Below are 19698 nucleotides of genomic sequence, written 5' to 3' on the forward strand. Positions count from 1 at the left end.
CACGCAAATTCATGAAGCGTTCCATATTTTTTTGTTATAAAACAGAAACACCATTGTAAAGCAATTATACTCCAATAAAGGTGTTAAAAAAAAACAAGCTAATGACAAAAGTGCTTAGAATGTTAAGTGAGAAAAGCAGAACATAACTTTATGTCATCTCAGTTATGGTTTTAAGAAAAGATACATAGAAAAAAGACGTGCTGGTGATAAGTGATTATTTCTGAGATGTAAGGTTACGGTTGTCTTCATTTTCATCTTTTCTATGTTTTCCAAGTTTTCTACTGGTATGGAAGGCAGGAAACTCTTTCACGAGGAGGTGATTTTTGAGCTAAATTTTGAAGGATGACGATTATTGTAGCTAATTCTTTAGTGAGCACCTGCTGTGCCAAACAAATAGTCAAGTGGAGAAGGGTGGGGAAGAAGTTCCAGGTAGATAGTGCAAATGCTAAAAAGATAAGAGTGCCTTGGATAGGGCAGTGCAAATAGTTGAGTTTGGCTAGGGTGCAAAGTGGGAGCTAGTTTTGGTGTTAAGAGATTAGTTTTTAAAGTTAGATGGGGCCAAGTCATGAAAGGCCTAGTATGCCTTTAAAAGGACAGACCATCATAACAGGTATTTTAGTAAGATCGTTCTGGAAGCTATCTGAAGAATAGATAGGAGGGAAAATGAAATATGGAGACCAGTAAAGAAACTATTGGCAACAGTCCAAGTTAAAAGTACTGAGAGCTTGAACTAAGTTAAGTAGCAATAAGAATGGAAAGATGGGGACAGATGGTAGAGATATTGAGGAAGCAGGATTGATACCTTCATAAATGGTTGGAAGTTGAGGGTATGGCTAAAGGACAGGGAGAATTCAAAATGATGCCAAGTACTCTTATGCTCTTGGTGAGAACATAAATCAGTACAAACTCTTAAGAGGACTATAAATGTGTATTCCCTTTGACTAAGCAAGTTCATCTCAAAGGAATACTCCACACAGGTTTGCAAAGGCATACGTACAAATGTACATATGTTTGTAATTGCAACATTGTTTGTAATTGCAAAGATATATAGGAACATTCTAAATATCCAACAATAGGAAATTAGTTAAATTACAGTACATCTATATGATGGAATACTGTTTAGCCATCAGAATGGTAGATTAGCTAACAAATAAAGCTGTACCTTACATATGCTGATATCAAAATATATCCAAGATATGTACTCTTGAAAACTAGATCACTCAACAGTATTTACAGAAGGAGTTGCAAATTCAGATCCTGTGGAGGCCAGACAGGTAACATTTATATAAATGAGTAAAACAGGCTCAGTAGGAATGGATGAACTGGAGAGCACATCCCCCATCTAAAGGGCTCAGTCACTATTTTGTTCAATTATTGACATAGAGTAAAATTACTAAAGGGAGAGGTGGAGGATAATCTTCACTTTATACTTTTTTGTACTTAGGTGTTTGAATTTTTTTAATTGAGCATGAAATACTTTTGTAATTAAAAATAAAGAAATTTCCGTTTTTTGGAAGGATGGATAAGTCAGATGACATTCAGAATTCTGACTTGGGCAAACTGGTGGTGTCATTGACTAATATAGTTGTCCCTTGATATCTGCAGGGGATTGGTTCCATGACTCCCATGGATACCAAAATCTGCAGATGTTCAAGTCACTTATATAAAATGGCATAGTATTTGCATATAACCTACACACATCCTCCCATATACTTTAAATCATCTCTAGATTACCTACAGTACCCAATACAATGTAAATGCTGTGTAAATAGTTATAAATGCAATGTAAATAGTTGCCAGTGTGCAGAAAAATCAAGTTTTGCTCTTTGGAACTTTCTGGAATTTTTTTTTGCAAATATTTTCGACCTACAGTTGGTTGATTTCCATGGTTGCAAAACCTGTGGATACAGAGGGCTGACTATAATAGGAAATATAGGAGGAGTGGTTTTGGAGAAAAGTGGTAGAGTTCAATTTGGGCTATATTGTATTAAGGTAGGACATGCAAGTGAAGACTTTCAGTAGGTAGTTAGCTATATAGAGGTCCAAAGCTCAGAAGAGAAGTCTGTACTATTTGTACATATGGATATTTTTTTCAAATCATCAGCGTATAAAAATATAAGTAGATGAGCTCAAATAGGGAGTAGGGTACATTCCTTGAACCCCCTGATGCTGTAGGTGAAATATGGTTGTATGTTTTTCAGACCATAGCTTTATCATACTACGAAAGTTGTATGTGACTCAAAAAAGTTAAGACCCACTGTTAAGAGGGAATGTAGGATGAGAATATACTCGACAAATACCAAATCAACATTTAAGGGATCAGGTGGAGAAAACTGAGGAGTGACCAGAATGAAAAAAGGAAAACCAGAAGAGAGTAATGTCCTGGAAACCAAGAGAAGAGGAAAATGGCCAACAGGTCAAGTGCTACGGAGAAGACCAAAGAGAACGGTCATTAGAAGAGCTATTTCAGTGCAGTGGTAGAATCAAAAGCCAGACTACAGAGGATATAAATGAGTGAGAATTAAGTGGAGACTGAAATTTGCCCGTGAAGGGAAGACGGAAGACTGTAATCAATGTTTTGGAGGGGACGAAGGCAGTTGGACAGAGGGGATGTTTGTATAGGTGAAAGAGAAGAAAAATAAGAATATAAGATAGGACTCCTATGAGAATGGGAATATAAACATTGAGAAAGTTTCTGCCCAGTAGCCTCTCATTTTCTCTGCAAAGTAGCAAATGGGGTCTTTTGCTAAGAGTGGGTGAGGTGGTGGGAGAGAGAATTTGAAGAGAAATGTAGATAAGGGTTTGAATTATCTCTTGTAGGAAATTTGAAAAGGAGCTGACTTAGAGACATTTCAGAAATACTGAGCAGCCTTTGAGGGTCCAGCTGAAGTTGGAGATCATTCATCTTTATAACAGCATCAATTGGCACAGTTGGGTAACTTGTCAGTGCTCATCAAACCACATGAGGAAACAAGGCAGATGGTAGAATTGATTCAGGATTGGGATTTTGTTTCTGGATGTGTCGCAAAGATCGGGAATTGACAGTGTTAGCAAGAAAAAAAAAGTTGATGGTTGAGCTTCTCAAACTTTGTCACCAAAGGTCCCTTTATAGCAGAGAATTATGACTACATAGCCTCTAGTTTGGGGGGAGTATCCCAAAGCAGCTCTACAAAAGCTTGAAATTTCTTTGGCAATTCATGTTTTATCTTTTAAATTTATACTGATTTTGTATTAGGCGAAATCTCTTTGTACTTTAACATGTTTCAAATTTCTTACCAAATTATTTTATATCCTCCCCCTCCCCCACACTCACCTCCATCTTCAAGTAAAACTGCTGATGAAGAAAGATAAATGACAGTGATCCTATAGCTTTCTTCAGTATACTGCTACACATTGCCTTAGTTTTTGAACTAAAGCCAGGAGAGGCTTGACAGAGACAGGAGTTAATGGGGATGCAAGTTTCCTTGAGATCTCAGAGAGAGAATGAAAAAACTAGACAGATACAAGGCTGTGATAAGGAAGTGTAGGATGTTGGCATTGAAACTTTCAGAGGTGAAGCAGTTTTTAGTAAAGACAACATTCTGGATATAGTCGTGGATATGTTTGGCTGGAGTGGAGGTGCGAACCATTGGCATGAGGATTTGCAAGGATTTTGGATGGGTGGTACATGTGAATGTTAGAGTAACCCACCATGATGGGGAGGGATTTGGAGCCAAGAAGATTGTGCCAGGTGTGCAAGTCCTTGGTGAATGTGAGTAGATTAATGATGGTGAGTAAAGGTGAAGAGCAAAGATCTCAGACTCAGGTGGCCTATAGGGGCCAGGCAAGTAATGTAAATGAGTGAGGTGGGCCAGGTGTGGATTGTGGTAAACTGGAAGAGTACATATTCCATCTAAAGAGGCTTGTACTTTACTACATCTGATTGTTTTCCTAAGGAGATGAGTATACAGTGTCACTAGGTATCTTAATTTTTCAGGAGAAGCTGAAAATCTGGATTTTTGTGTGTATGACATTTCCCAATTTTTACATATTTGCAAATAGTTAAAAAAATTATTTTAACTGTGCAAGCCAAATAAAAACATCTATCTGCAGGCCAAATCTGGCTCCAAGGCAGCTGGTTTTCAACCTCTGGCATAGTAGAGAACAAGCCTCAAAGTAGGAGGGATTTTTTTCTTTTCCCCAAGGGGAAGTAAATAATAATTTGGTAGTAGCAGTGGACAGCCTGGAACGCTGTCTTCCCCCCATCCTTAACCAGTGGGTGAGAGTGTAAGAAACCTCTGGATAGGGCTGTAAGGGTAAATGGTGTCATGAGATAAGAAATGTCACATTTTTTATACTAAAAGGACACCCATCATGGAGTTGAAGGCACATATGAGATGTTTCCTACCATCAGGTACTATACACAAAATAATACTTTTGTTTAAAACTGTGTTGGTTTGGCCAGATACGAACCTGCCTCTGTTTCTAATTAACAGTAACAGGGGCTTCCCTGGTGGCGCAGTGGTTGGGAGTCCGCCAGCCAATGCAGGGGACATGGGTTCATGCCCTGGTCCGGGAGGATCCTGCGTGCCGCAGAGCGGCTGGGCCCGTGGGCCCGTGGGCCATGGCTGCTGAGCCTGCGCGTCCGGAGCCTGTGCTCCACAGCGGGAGAGGCCGCAGTGGTGAGAGGCCCACGTACCGCAAAAAAATATATATGTGTGTATGTGTGTGTGTGTATATATATATATATATATATATATATATATATATAAAATTAACAGTAACAAAGTCCATGTGGAATCTATTCCCTGCTTTAAAATTTTTATTTCAAAAAATTTTACTAACCAAAATTAGTAGAATGGTATCTCTAGTTAACATTATTTTGACTCTTTCCATTCAGATCCTTCACACATAATATCACACTGCATAGTGGCGTATTTCCATAGCATTTTATATACCTTCATTGACTTATCCTGTATTATCATGTATATGACACATGAGCTATATTGTACATAGCTAGAATGCTTAACACTAAGGTTATCATCGGGCAACAAGTGGAAGATAAGTAATACTCCAGATGAAACTGCATCTGGAAGTATGCAGTACATATTGGAGGACACAGTCTTGTACTTGAGGTGGTGGTGATGGACTACACACTGATATTGGAGTTTAGGCCTTTAGGCCTTCCAGATACCACGTAGGTACTGAATCAATCTCAGAGCCTCTGTTCATGTTCAAATTACATTTGAAGGAACGTTAATAATCAAGGAAACCCAAAACTTGGGATTGGAACTATTTGCAATAGTCTTAAAAGGCACACAACATTCCATGTCAGTGAGAGAGTCATACCGATAAATCCTGTCTGAAAAACACAGCCCACATTTTTTACTGGTCTTAACAAAGCCACAAAGTCTTAAATCGTTGGCAGAGGCCTTAATACTTAACGTTTGATTTAAATGTAAGGTAAACTGGGAAGATCTTAGGTTATTTTTCTGTGGAGTTCTCTTCTCTCCAGATCTGTCCTGCAGTTTACAGCTGTTTTAGCCTCCTCAGACTCCACTATCTGGCTCTATGGCTTAGCAAGACTTAACTGTGCTTTTCTTGGGTTCGGCAGAAAGCTAAGGACAATTATAGGGCTCACTTCCTTTATTTCCTTTCTCTCAAGAATCACAGTCCTATACTTCCTGGTTGGAAACAGTTGTTTCATGTGTTTTTTCCAGTTTTCTGGTTATAGTGGGAAGACTAGTCCAATAGCAGTTACTCTATCATGCCCAGAGGTCTTTTAGGTTTATGGTATTTTCTGACATATAGAAACTTCATTTTTATGTAGTTACATTTATCAGTCTTTGCCTTTATGAATTCTATCTTTGGTATAATTGTTTAAGAGACCTTCCCTACCCCCAAGATATCCAACTGTATTTTTTTCTAATACATATAACATTTTAAACGTTTGAATGTTTATTGATTTTTAAAAATAGAATCTAAGGTATAAGGTAAATATCTAACTTATTTTCTCTTCCAAAGGATTAGCCAAAGTGTTCAAGTTGTATTTATGGAATAGTCTATCCTTTTCTACATTAGTATAAAATACCACCTTTATCATATACTAAATTCTTATATATATTCTTGAACCTATTTTGGAGCTTTCTATTTTGTTTTATGTGTTTGTTTATCCAGTCTGCACTGTTACCACCAGATAGTATCACTGTGATCATCATTCAGACTTTATCATTTTAAATTCCTCTGCTAGACTGTCTTCACCCAAGTACCCTAAATACACTCTAGGATCATTTTTGTTAGATTCTATCTTGTCCATAAATAGATAGATAGGTAGGTAGGTAGATAATAGTGACATTTTAATTTGTGGATTAATTTGAAGAGAGTGTATATCTTTATAATAATACGCTTCTTCATCTAGGAGCTCATGTTTCTTCATTTATTCAATTTTTCTTTTACCTCCCGCAACAAAGACTTCTAGGTTTTTTGTATAATTTCTAGGCATCTTTTGTTTATTTCTATGTTTTATAGTTTTTGTTGCTATTGAGCATCTACTTTTTTCTTGTTGAGTTTTTCCCTAGTTAATTAATTAATTAATTTATAAATTTATTTTAATTTTGGCTGCGTTGGGTCTTTGTTGCTGCACGTGGGCTTTCTCTAGTTGCAGCGAGCAGGGGCTACTCTTCATTGCGATGCGCAGACTTCTCATTGCAGTGGCTTCTCTCGTTGCAGAGCACGGGCTCTAGGCGCGTGGGCTTCAGTAGTTGCGGTGTGTGGGCTCAGTCGTGGCGCACGGACTTAGTTGCTCCACGGCATGTGGGATCTTCCCGGACCAGGGATCGAACCCCTTTCCCCTGCATTGGCAGGCGGATTCTTAACCACTGCGTCACCAGGGAAGTCCCTATTCCTAGTTAATTTAAAAGTTTTGCTACTGTTGTACATGTGCTCCCCGCCCCCAAAGTGATTATTAAATCTAAAGGTTTCAATCAGTTTGAAGAATAGTATTGTTTGTAGGTTAATATAATGCTTAAAGTATTTCTGTGTACTAGTTTCTAAGTCTGTCCTTGAGACTACTCTGTAAGTTTGGCCATTAATAAATATTAAGGTTTTCTTTCTTTCTGTCAATGACTCTCCTTAGATTGGGGCCAAGGTATACGTATTCCTACATACAAGTTAAGTCTCTCACATCATTGAAGAGAATAAAATCTCTTTTGATCGTAAAAATGGTAAAATCTACACAACATAAAAATTTACCTTTTTTAACCATTTTTAAGTTTACAGTTCAGTGGCATTAAGTACACTCACAGTGTTGTGCAACCATCACCACTATCCATTTCCAGAACCTTTTCATCATCCCAGACAGAAACTCAGTACCCATTAAACAGTAACCACATTCTCCCGTTTCCCCAGTTCTTGGTAACCTCTGTTCTACTTTCTGTCTGTGAATTTGCCTCTTCTAGGTACCTCATATGAGTGGAATCATACAGTACATAGAATATTTGTCCTTCTGTGTCTGGCTTGTATTTCACTTTGCATAATGTTTCCAAGGTTCAACCATCCATGTTGTAGCATGGATGAGGATTTCTTTTTTTTTTTAAACGAATATGTAACGTTTCTCTCCTATTCTTTACCTGCCATTCATGCCTCACTTAGCTTTAATCTGGTTCTACCCTGCCCGGCATACCAAGTGAACAGTATTACATAATTGCCTGGTATAGTGGGCACTTTTCAAGTCCTTATCTTGATCTCACCCCAGTATTTGACATTACTGACCATTTCTTCCTTGAAACTGTAGTATGATTGGCTTCATAACAACTTTCAGCTCTTACTTTCCTCCTACCTCTTTGACCATTCCTTTTCAATCTCCTTTACTGAATGTTCTTCTGCCTGTTCCTACAACTTTAATTACTACCTCTTCCCTGGTGACTCTCAACTCTATTCTGGGGAAAGATCTATATTATATCCCAACCACCTGATGAACATTTCCTGTTGGATGTCCCAGTGGAACTTGAAACATGCTTCAAACTGAGTGTTCTTCCAACCTTTCTCTATTCCAGTTTTCTCCCTCTGTCCTTTACTTGACTCACTCCTTTACTGTTTCCAATCTGGGTTGAATGGGGTACTAGCGTCACTGAGTAGCTACATCTGGAAACCTCAGAGTTACTTTTGATTCTTTCCCTTGAATAAATCCCCAACTTCAAGCATATCACTAAAACCCTCATTATATTTTGCCTAGATTATTACAATAAGTAGTCACCTGGCCAGTGTCCCAGCCTTTAGACTTAACCTCTTTCTAACCTATCATTCACATTCCTGTCAGATAGACCTCTTTAATAATTCATACTTAGAAAAAGGTCAAACAATACAGAAATAGATAGAATTAAATATTAAAGCTTCTTCCAGAGACACTGCTTTGGGAAATATCCCCATTGTTCTCCTTACTTGCTGCAAGTGGTAAATCCATCCTTCTCCTGGGAAAAAAAAAAAAAAAGCTTGTTCCTGCCCTCCCGCTCCTATCTCCCATAGTTTTATTCCCTAGAGGTAACAGTTTGGTGTGTATCCGTCTGTACTTTTTTTTTTCTTTTTTTGCCGTACGCGGGCCTCTCACTGTTGTGGACTCTCCCGTTGCGGAGCACAGGCTCCAGACGCGCAGGCTCAGCAGCCATGGCTCACGGGCCCAGCCACTCCGTGACATGTGGGATCTTCTTGGACCGGGGCACGAACCCGTGTCTCCTGCATCGGCAGGCGGACTCTCAACCACTGCGCCACCAGGGAAGCCCGTCTATACTTTTTTCTGTACTTACACAAAACATGTTAAGTCATTACACATAAATAGTTTTTAACTTTTGGGGTTTTTTTACAAAAATTGTCATTTTTATAGATAATTATTCTGTAATTTGCTCTCTACTCATGAATATATCCTGATCCTCTTTTTTAAGCTTCCATTTTGAAATAATTTTAGACTCAAGAAATTACAAAAATAGTGTAGAGTCCTATATACCCATCACCCACCTTCCTCCAATGGTGACATCTTACATAGCTGTGGTTCAATATCAAAATCAGGAAATTGATATTGATGCATTACCATTAATTAGATTACAGACCTTATTCAGTTTGCACCTTTAAAACAATCTATATTCATTTGTGCATGTGGATAGTTTTATGCAGTTTTATGCCATCACACCACCACCACCACCATCAAGGTTTAGAACTGGTCTGTCATCACAAAAGAACTCCCTGACGCTACCCCTATGCATCCATGTCCCTCCATGTGCACCCACCATTCTCCTTGTTCCCTGGCAACCTCTTTACTCTTCTCCATCTCTATAGTTTTGAAACTTGAGCATGTTATATAAAGAATAATATAATATTTTTGAGATTGATTTTTTTCACTAAATATAATTCTCTTGAGATCCATCAAAATTATTGTATGTGTCAGTAGTTCATTTTTTAAATTGTTGCGTAGTGTTCCATCTCACTAGAGTTTGTTCAACCATTCAGTCATTGAAAGACATTCAGTTTTCCAGTATTTTGCTTATGAATAAAGCTGCTGTGAACATTAGTATACAGGATTTTGTGTGAATATAAATTTTCATTTCTCTGGAATAAATGCTTAAGAATATGATGGTAGATGTATGTGTGGTTTTGTGAGAAACTGCTGTACTCTTCCAGAGTGCCCGTACCAAGTTGCATTCCCACCAACAATTATGAATCATCGTTTCTCCACGGTATTTGGTATTACCACTGTTTTAAAAAATTGTATCCATTCATCTATCTCATTGTGTTTTTACTTTGCATTCCCCTAATGGCTGTTGATGTTAAACGTCTTTTCATGTGATTATTTGCCATCCATATATTTTCTTTGGTGAAGTGTCTGTTCATTTCTTTGCCCTGGTTTTAATTGCATTGTTTTCTTATGATTAATGAGTTTTGAGGGTTCTTTATATATTCTAGGTATGTCCTTTATTAGATATGACTTTTTTTTTTTGGCTGCGTTGCTTCTTGTGGGCTTCCTCTAGTTGCGGCGAGCAGGGGCTACTCTTTCATTACGGTGCGCGTGCTTCTCATTGCAGTGGATTCTCTTGTTGGTGGAGCACAGGCTCTAGGCTCACGGGCTTCAGTAGTTGCAGCACGCGGGCTTCAGTAGTTGTGGCTCACGAGCTCTAGAGCACAGGCTCAGTAGTTGTGACGCACGGGCTTAGTTGCTTCGTGGCATGTGGGGTCTTCCTGGACCAGGGCTCGAACCCGTGTCCCCTGCATTGGCAGGCACATTCTTAACCACTACACCACCAGGAAGTCCCTAGATATATGATTTACAAAGATTTTTTTCTAGCCTGTGTCTTTTCAGTCTTTTGACAGTAACTTTGGAAGAGCATAAAATGTTTAATTTTGATGAAATCCAATTTATCAGTTTCTTCTTTTTGGACTGTGCTTCCAGTATGTCTCTAAGAAGACTTTGCTTAACCTAAGGTCTTGTGGGACTTCCCGGACCAGGACTTCCCGGACTTCCCGGCATGTGGGAACTTCCCGGACCAGGGCTTGAACCCGTGTCCCCTGCATTGGCAGGCAGATTCTTAACCACTGTGCCACCAGGGAAGCCCCATGATCCATTTTGAATTTATTTTTATATATGGCATGAGATTTAGGTTGAGGTTCATTTTCTTTTTGCCTGTGGATGTCCAATTGTTCCATTATTGTTGGTTGAGAAGACTGTTACTCCAGTGAGTTGCTGTGAGCACCTTTGTAAAAAATCAGTTAAATGTGTGGGTCTGTTTCTGGGTTTACTTTGTTCCACTGACCTACGTATCTGTCCCTCCGCACATTGCCGTGATTACTGTAGCTATGTAGTAAGTCTTATCATCAGGTAGAGTGATTCCTTTCACTTTATTCTTTTTCTAAATTGTTTTCTTATTCTTTAGCCTTTCCATGTAAATTTTAGAAGAATCTTGTCTATATCTACAAAAAAGTCTTGCTGGGATTTTGATAGGAATTGAGTTAAACCTATAGATCAATTTGGGGAGAATTGACATCTTTACTGATCCTGTCTTATTGTTAGTACATAGAGATCTCTATCATTCTTTTTTAATGTATTCCATAGCATAAATATATATCATAATTGATATCCTTGCACATTTGTAGGAATATTTTTGTAGGAAATTTTGATGTTCTAAAACTGTGTTCCAAAAGGGCTGTCTGTACCTGTTTATAATAAAAATAACAGTGAAGGAGAATGCCTGTTTCCCTACAGCCTGTCCAACACTGGAGATTATCAGTGTTTTAAAATCTTTGCCAAATTATTTCTGTAAAATTCAAGTATATAACTTAAACTAAAATTTTCCATCATAAAAATGTTACATGTGCGTTAAAAAAAATCAGACCATATAGAATTGTATATAGTGAAAAGGAAAAATCTCCCTGTCCTTCCCCTTTACCCATCCCATTCTCCAGAGTAGTGTTAGTTTTGGTGTGAAGCATTCTGGGCCTTTTTCTGTACACACCATATACTTTTTCTTTTTTTGACAAATGAAAGCATATATTCTGTTCTATAATTTTCTTTTTTCAGTTGACATTATATTATGGACAATTTTTCATTCGTCTAAGTATGTGATCTTGTTTAAATAAAATCTGTTCATATGTGACTCAAAAAGGCAAAAGAGTGAACTGAATATCATTTTGAATGTTTCTGGAAAAAAAATCTAAATTGGATTTCTACTTTGCTTTTAAAAATACTGTGGCTGCTAGCTATGGAGAACAGTATGGAGGTTCCTTAAAAAAAACTAAAAATAGAGTTACCATATGATCCAGCAACTCCACTCCTGGGCATTTATCTGGAAAAGATGAAAACTCTAATTCAAAAAGATACATGCAAGGGGACTTCCCTGGTGGTCCAGTGGTTAAGACTCCATGCTTCCACTGCAGGGAGCACGAGTTCAATCCCTTGTCGGGGAACTAAGATCCCATATGCTGCACGACACGGCGAGAAAAAAAAAAAAAAAGATACACGCACCCCAGTGTTTATAGCAGCACTATTTACAATAGCTAAGACATGGAAACAATGTCCATCAACAGATGAATGGGTAAAGAAGATGTAATATATATATACACACATACATACACACAATTGAATATTACTCAGCCATAAAAAAGAATGAAGTAATGCCATTTGTAGCAACATGGGATGGACCTGGAGATTATCATACTAAATGTAGTAAGTCAGACAGCGAAAGACAAAGATCATATGATATCACTTTTTTGTGGAATCTAAAAAAATGATACAAAAGAACTTACTTACAAAACAGAAATAGACTCACAGACGTAGAAAACAAATTTACAATTACCGAAGGGGGAAGGTGGGGAGAGGGATAAATTAGGAGTTTGGGATTAACAAATACACACTACTGTATATAAAATAGATAATCAACAAGGACCTACTGTATAGTACAGGGAACTATATTCAGTATCTTATAATAATCTATAATGAAAAAGAATCAGAAAAGAATAGATATATGTAGATGTATAATGGAATCACTTTGCTGGACACCTGAAACTATCACAACATTGTAAATCAGCTGTACTTCAATTTTAAAAAATACTGTGGCTGCTACTATGTATAAAAAGGGTACAGTGATATATTGTATGGCACAGGGAATACAGCCAATATTTTATAATTAAATGGAGTATAATCGATAAAGATTTTGAATTACTATGTTGTACACCTGAAACTAATATATAAATCAACTATACCTCAATAAAATGTGTGTGTGTGTATATGTATATATAAATAAATACTGTGGCTGAAGTAGAGGGAGATTGCCCAGTGATAATTGTCTTTTGACATTTCACTTCTGTGAGAATACTTGTTTGTTGTTCAAGAATTCATTATCTGCTTGAGTTTGATAGGGAATAGACATAGGATGTCCATAAGTTACTAGCCCTCTTCTCTTATGTACTGTATTGAGCTAGTAAATAGTGATATAGCAATCTGTTACAAGGCATCATCTCACTGAAAGTCCTGTACTTACGGTGAGTGAGATATTATAATATGCTAGAAAACAAATATGCACCAGCAAGTGTTAAGGCTACAACAAAGCCCACATTTCCAAAAACAGCATTTGGGAAAATAAAAATTATTATTTATTAAAAGAAAAAGGAGATATAGAAAAATAGGCTTTCTGTCAGCCTGGGAGTTTCTGTAATGTATTGTCAAGGCAGTGTATTTTCTGTGGTGCCAGGAGAAACAAAACAAAAAACCTTATTACCATGAAGGATATAAATCAATGTTAACTTCCCCGTGTTTATTCTATATAAGCTATTACAGTTGGCATCATGTAGAGTTAGGTGAAGAGTATAGAAAGAAAAATGGGCACAGAAAGAAAAATGGCCTAAATCTAATAAGTGATTGCTCTAAGCTCCATGGAGGCAGGAACCATGTCTGTCTCATATCCCCAGTGTGTAGGATAATTCTTGGCACATAGTAAACACTCGGTAAATATCTGTTGAATGAACTAACGGTCAAAGAGAGAGGTGGAGTACCCAGAAAAAGTGAAGTGTGGTGCAGTAGAAGCTCGGGCTTAGAGAATTTCAAGGAAAAGAAGTGAACGTCAATTGCGTATGTAACATAGCACTTCTAGGGTTGAGTCTGAAAAATGTTGAGTGGATTTGGCAGTTAGCATATCACTGTTGACCTGATGAAAACAGTTTCAAAGAAGTGTTCTTTAACACTGCCTCATTCTCTGACACAGTTGCTACTTTCTCTATGATCCCTTAGTGCTTGGTATGTTGTTGAAATTATGAATTTGTGTATATTTATCTTCCATGAAGCCGTGAAAGGGCATCAAGGACAAGGACTTATCTCTTGTTTTTTGTTGTTTTGTTCTGTTTTTTATTTTTGTATCTTCGTATCATCAGAGCCTAGCACTATACCTGGCTTCCAGTAAGTACTTAAAAATGAAGAGTTAGGCTGTTATAAATTTTATTCTACAAGAAAAGGTGTTTTGAATTGTCTATATTGTTGTTTTTCTAATTGTAGAAATATGAGATGAGTGTGTTTAGCTAAGGCTATATGTGTAGTTTTTAAGTTGCTAAATGGAATGGTCCATTTGGGGGAAAAAAGTATTTTAACATTCTTTGGGAGTTTTAATGAGGTAGGTCCTGAATGTAAATCCTACCCATGCCCAGTGAGATTTATTACCCCAGTTCCCCTCTGGATTTTCTAGCTTCTTGAGTTTCTAATCCAGATTCTGAGTAAAGTTCTGTTACAATGGTTTGAGAGCTCAAACCTCTTATCTTGGAAACTAAACATCTTAATTTGCATTTGATCTACATCATACCTAATGTAAAGAGCCTAGCTACAGTCTGAAAGGTTAGATTCACTTCTCTTTTTACCTTTTCTGGACCTAGTTTGAGATAAATATCTAAGAATTAGGAGAGCCCAAGCTCATCTTTTTTGGGATCTGTGGACTATGCATAATTGAATTTAGTAATTCTAGTTTCTTTAGGAATTAGCTGTACACATTTTTCCTTTTTTTCTTTTTAAATCTGGCACTGATTTTTTTTAAGCTTTCTACTGCTACTGAGATTTTATTTTTTAATTTTAATGATTCACATTGCAACACATGCATATCCCCCACACTGTTCACTGTCAGGATAATAATTTATGCTTGTTTTGGCACAGTGTTCATCTTCTTAGGAGGAAGGTTATTTTTAGTATTTGTGGAAATGTTCTCAAAGGAAATAGGAGCTTAGGAGTGATCACAAACCCTCTTCTCTTGGTTGCATAGGACTGCTCACCAACTCAACTGGTATTTTTCTCTGAAACCTTTTAGATAGCAATAATACTTGTTTTCCCTCTCTAACTAGAACCACAAAGCTTGTAACTTTCTTCTCTTCTCCTGACATTACTAAAGAGGAAAATTAACTTAGAAATGACAAAAGGAATTTTCTTTGATTTTGGTGGAATATCAACTTTCCAAAGCTGTCATTGGAATTATCACTATTTAAGGACATTTGATTTGAATTACATGTGATTCTGTAGGCTACTGCCAATCCTTATGAATGAGGCAAAGTATAAATATAAGTATATTTCTTAGATATTTGCAGTTGCTTTACCATGATTTACTAGATAAGGAGAGAGAAGAAAAACAAAATTATTCAGAAAAACATTTCGTTTTGCAAATGGGTCACTTGTTCTCCTGTAGGGCACAGTGATAATTCATAGACAGTTTTATCTTTCACATTCATTTTCATGTCATCCTGGAAATTACTCTTCATAAATTCTGATTTTCTGTATAGTAATCCTTTAGAGACCGGGAAATTGGAATTCAGTTTCTGCCTCCTCTTTTTCCCCACAATAGCCACAGTATCTTTATTATTCCCGCAGAGGCCCTGTTGTCTGTGTATGTCTTTTCACTGGATGACTCTTCTCTTCCTAAGCTGAGAAACTTAAAGCTGATCATCCGACTTTTATTTGTTTATTTATTTATTTTTGGCTGCGTTGAGTCTTCGTTGCTGTGCATGGGCTTTCTCTAGTTGCAGCGAGTGGGGGCTACTCTTCATTGCGGTGTGCGGACCTCTCATTGCAGTGGCTTCTCATTGCGGAGCACAGGTTCTAGGCACGCAAGCTTCAGTAGTTGTGGCACGTGGGCTCAGTAGTTGTGGCTCACAAGCTCTAGAGCACAGGCTCAGTGGTTGTGGCGCACGGGCTTAGCTGCTCCGCGGCACGTGGCGCAACCATTGCGCCACCAGGGAAGCCCTGATCATCCTACTTTTGGTAAGCACCTGATTGCTGCAGAATATAGAGCAATATTTTTAGCATTATGGAGATGGTTATGGACCCCTTTGAGAATCTGATGGAAAACTATGGATCTTCTACTCAGAAAAATATGTATTGTATACAGAATTCTGTTTACATTTTGAGGGGTTCATGGATCTCACTCATTACCACTCCATTCAAGAATTTCTGGTGTAGGGACTTAACTGGTGGCACAGTGGTTGAGAATCCGCCTGCAAATGCAGGGGACATGGGTTCAAGCCCTGGTCCAGGAATACCCCACTTGCCATGGAGCAGCTAAGCCCGTGCACCACAACTACTAAGCCCGCGTGCCACAACTACTGAAGTCTGCACGCCTAGAGCCCGTGCTCCGCAAGGAGAAGCCACCGCAATGAGAAGCCCATGCACCACAACAAAGAGTAGCCCCCACTCACCACCCGTGTGCAGCAACGAAGACCCAGTGCAGCCATAAATAAATAAATAAATGAACAAACAAATTTCTGGTATAGGTAGGGTTAAGAAAATATCTGTATTTTTATCCGTTTTTGGTGATGTTAACAGTGGTTTGCCAACTCCACCACCATCTTTGATCCAAAATATTATACTTCAGTGCCACTTTGCATATAATAGAGTTATAATAGAGTTAAATAGCTGAAACCCTTGTAGCTCTTGAGAGCATGGACTGTCAGAAACTGAGAACAGACACAGCTAGTAATCAAAACACACAGAGAAGTATGTCAGCTATATAAGTAAGTGTATTTTTTTATATTCTGGGGGTTTTATTAGTGGGTATTTTACTCTTTTAGGGTTTTCTTAATACAAATTTATTTATTTTATTTATTTATCTTTGGCTGCATTGGGTCTTCGTTGCTGCACACAGGCTCTCTCTAGTTGCAGTGAGCAGGGGTTACTCCTTGTTGTGGTGCGTGGGCTTCTCTTTGTGGTGGCTTCTCTTGTTATGGAGCACGGGCTCTAGGCGCACGGGCTTCATTGCTCCGCGGCATGTGGGATCTTCCCAGACCAGGGCTCGAACCTGTGTCCCCTGAATTGGCAGGCGGATTCTTAGCCACTGCGCCACCAGGGAAGCCCGTGGGTATTTCTTTAGAGTTGTGTGTTGCAAAGAAAATGGGTGATGAAGAGGTCACATCTTTTTTTTTTTTACGGTACGCGGGCATCTCACTGTTGTGACCTCTCCCATTGCGGAGCCCAGGCTCCGGACGTGCAGGCTCAGCGGCCATGGCTCATGGGCCCAGCTGCTCCGCGGCATGTGGGATCTTCCCAGACCGGGGCACGAACCCATGTCCCCTGCACTGGCAGGCGGACTCCCAACCACTGCACCACCAGGGAAGCCCGAGGTCACATTTTTTAAATGGTTTAAAGTAAGAGAAAACTTTGCAAATGTATAAACTAATTTTTCCTTGTATTATGAGAGCACTGAGATATTGAAAGCGTTGGTGTATGTTTAGGTTTCAAAACTGAAGAGCTGAATTCTTATTCTATAGGCTGGAGTTTGAGGGATGAGTCAGGTAGGTAGGTATAAGAGCCAGGATACTGCAATAAGCTGATGTGCTGGCCTGGTGAAGGAGGGCTCTAACCTGTATGCAGCCTGTTTTCTCTAACATCATGCATTTCTATCAACATGAAAGCTTGTCTGATAACTTTTGCAGTCTGTGTCCATCAGTACTTTGAGGACCCAACCTACTGGTGGCCCTAGAAGATTAGAACTCAGAAACTTCAGCTTCGGTCTTCTTATCACTCAGACTGTTCTTGACTGTGAGCCAGCTCTGGCTGTCTTTATACATGTCCTGAATATCTTTTGGTTGACTGCGTTTTCTTTCTGGTTTGTGTTTGGCACAGTCAGCTTGTGTGAGGACACAGCTTTACTTATCTTTTATAAAGAATAGATGACCTGGGACTTCCCTCGTGGCTCAGTGGTTAAGAATCCGCCTGCCAATGCAGGGGACACGGGTTCGTGCCCTGGTCCAGGAAGATCCCACATGCCGCGGAGCAACTAAGCCTGTGCGCCACAACTACTGAGCCTGTGCTCTAGAGCCCACAAGCCACAGCTACTAAGCCCGAGTGCCACAATTACTGAAGCTGCGCGCCTAGAGCTCGTGCTCCGCAGCAAGAGAAGCCACGGCAATGAGAAGCCTGCGCACCGCAACGAAGAGAGCAGCCCCCCGCTCACCGCAGCTAGAGAAAGCCCGCATGCAGCAACGAAGACCCAGCGCAGCCATAAATAAATAAATAAAAGAACAGATGACCTATGCTTGTGAGAGATTTTAACTGAAGGAGACTTATTTATTTGTATAATAGCTTGCAATAGAGTAGTTACGGCACGAAAACTTCACTTGTGGTATATTTTTTATCCTTTACGTCCTGATAAATAGTACATTTAATTCAAGCATCACCTCCTCTGAGAAGCCTTTCCTAATTCTGCTTTCCTTCTTACATCCCCAAATTGGCTACTTCCTCCTCTATGCCTCTACTGAGCCCTGTATAGATTTTTTCACTGCATTGTATTGCCCCATTTGTTTATAGTCTATCTCACTGTGCTAGACCATAACTTCTTGAGGATATGGTCTATATCTTACTCCTTTCTGTGTCTAGTGCCTGGCACCTAGAAGGTACTCAAAAATGTTTTATGAATGATTAGGTGAATGAACAGTATGTTAAAGAATATTATAAAGCAATTAAGGCAGGGAGTAAAAACTCAGATGCCTTCAGGGTCCGGGCGTAAATGAATTAAGCAGACCTGGTAGGGACCAAGGTAACCTGGGAAACACATGCCTTATCTAAAAGGGACAGCTGCTACTCAGATCCAGCCCATCGGTGCATTATGAGAATGTTAACCCTGTGTTGCCACATCTTTTACTTTTTTAAGAGAAGCCAGACATTTGGGTTTTTATATGAAATCTCTTGATTGTTGAATGTTGCCAACTAAGATTTTTTTTAACTTTTTATTGAGGTATAGTTTACATACAGAAAAGTGTATATATTATGAGTGCACAGCTCAATCCATTTTCACAAACTGAAGTGATTTTTTTTAATTGAAGTATAATTGACCTACAACAATATGTTAGTTCTAGGTGTACAATACAATGATTTGACATTTCTGCACATTATGAAACGATCACCACCTGAACTGATTTTTTTGTGAGCCAAATAAAATTGGATTGACCTGCAAGCCACCAGTTTGCAACTTGTGACAAAAACTGTATGGGGAGCTGTGTAGTTTGGTTAAGAATCACCTAATAGGTTAAAGTGTCTTACATCAGTCAGATGCAGTGTGTGGACCTTATTTGGATTATGATTCCAAAAAATCAAATGTAAAAGAACATATGTAAAACAGTTGGGGAAATTTGAATGTTGACTGGCTGTTTAATAATATTAAAGAATTATTGTTAACTATTTTAGGTGTAATACAGTTGTTTGTTTTTTTTTTAAATAGACTTTATTTTTTAGAGCAGTTTAGAGCAAAATTGAGCAGAAGGTACAGAGTCCCCATATACTCTGTGCCCCTACACATGCTCAGCTTCCCCTGTTATCAGCCTCCCCCACTAAGGTGGTACATTTGTTAAAATCAGTGAACCTACGTTGACACATCATTATCACCCAAAGTCCATAGTTTACATTAGGGTTCACTCTGGGTATTGTACATTCTGTGGGTTTTGACAGATGTATAGTGACAAGTATCTACCATTATAGTATCATACATAGTTATTTTTTTAGAGTCCTTAAAGACACATACTGAACAATTTATGGATGAAATGAAATGCTGCAATTTGCTTCAGAATAATTTGGGAAGTGTCAAAGTTGGTGTAAATGAAACAGGGCTGACCATGTATTGATAATCATTGACATTGAGTAATGGGTACATGGGAGTTCATTTTATTAGTGTCTCTGTTTTTGTATGTGTTTGAAATTTTCTACCTCCAAAAGTAGAGCAAGAG

At 38.6% G+C, this 19698-nt stretch overlaps 1 protein-coding gene across 10 annotated transcripts in view; it reads left to right on the forward strand.

The window, feature by feature from the left end:
* Nucleotides 1-19698, forward strand: part of TAF1 (TATA-box binding protein associated factor 1) — a 99122-nt gene that overhangs the window by 60501 nt on the left and 18923 nt on the right. The window contains exon 33 of one of the 10 annotated variants that reach the window (XR_014327131.1): nt 2821-2930. The exons of 8 other annotated variants lie outside the window; for them this stretch is intronic. Coding sequence is in view for 1 of the 2 variants with exons in the window: in XM_082864994.1 (XP_082721120.1) it covers nt 2821-2840 (20 nt within the window). In the remaining variant the exon portion in view is untranslated. Of the gene's footprint in view, nt 1-2820; nt 4464-19698 lie in introns of those variants that run through there. One more of the 10 variants, XM_082864994.1, reaches the window with a different exon arrangement.

This window comes from Leucopleurus acutus, assembly GCF_964270905.1.
Source record: "Leucopleurus acutus genome assembly, chromosome: X".
Taxonomy (NCBI): Eukaryota; Metazoa; Chordata; class Mammalia; order Artiodactyla; family Delphinidae; genus Leucopleurus; species Leucopleurus acutus.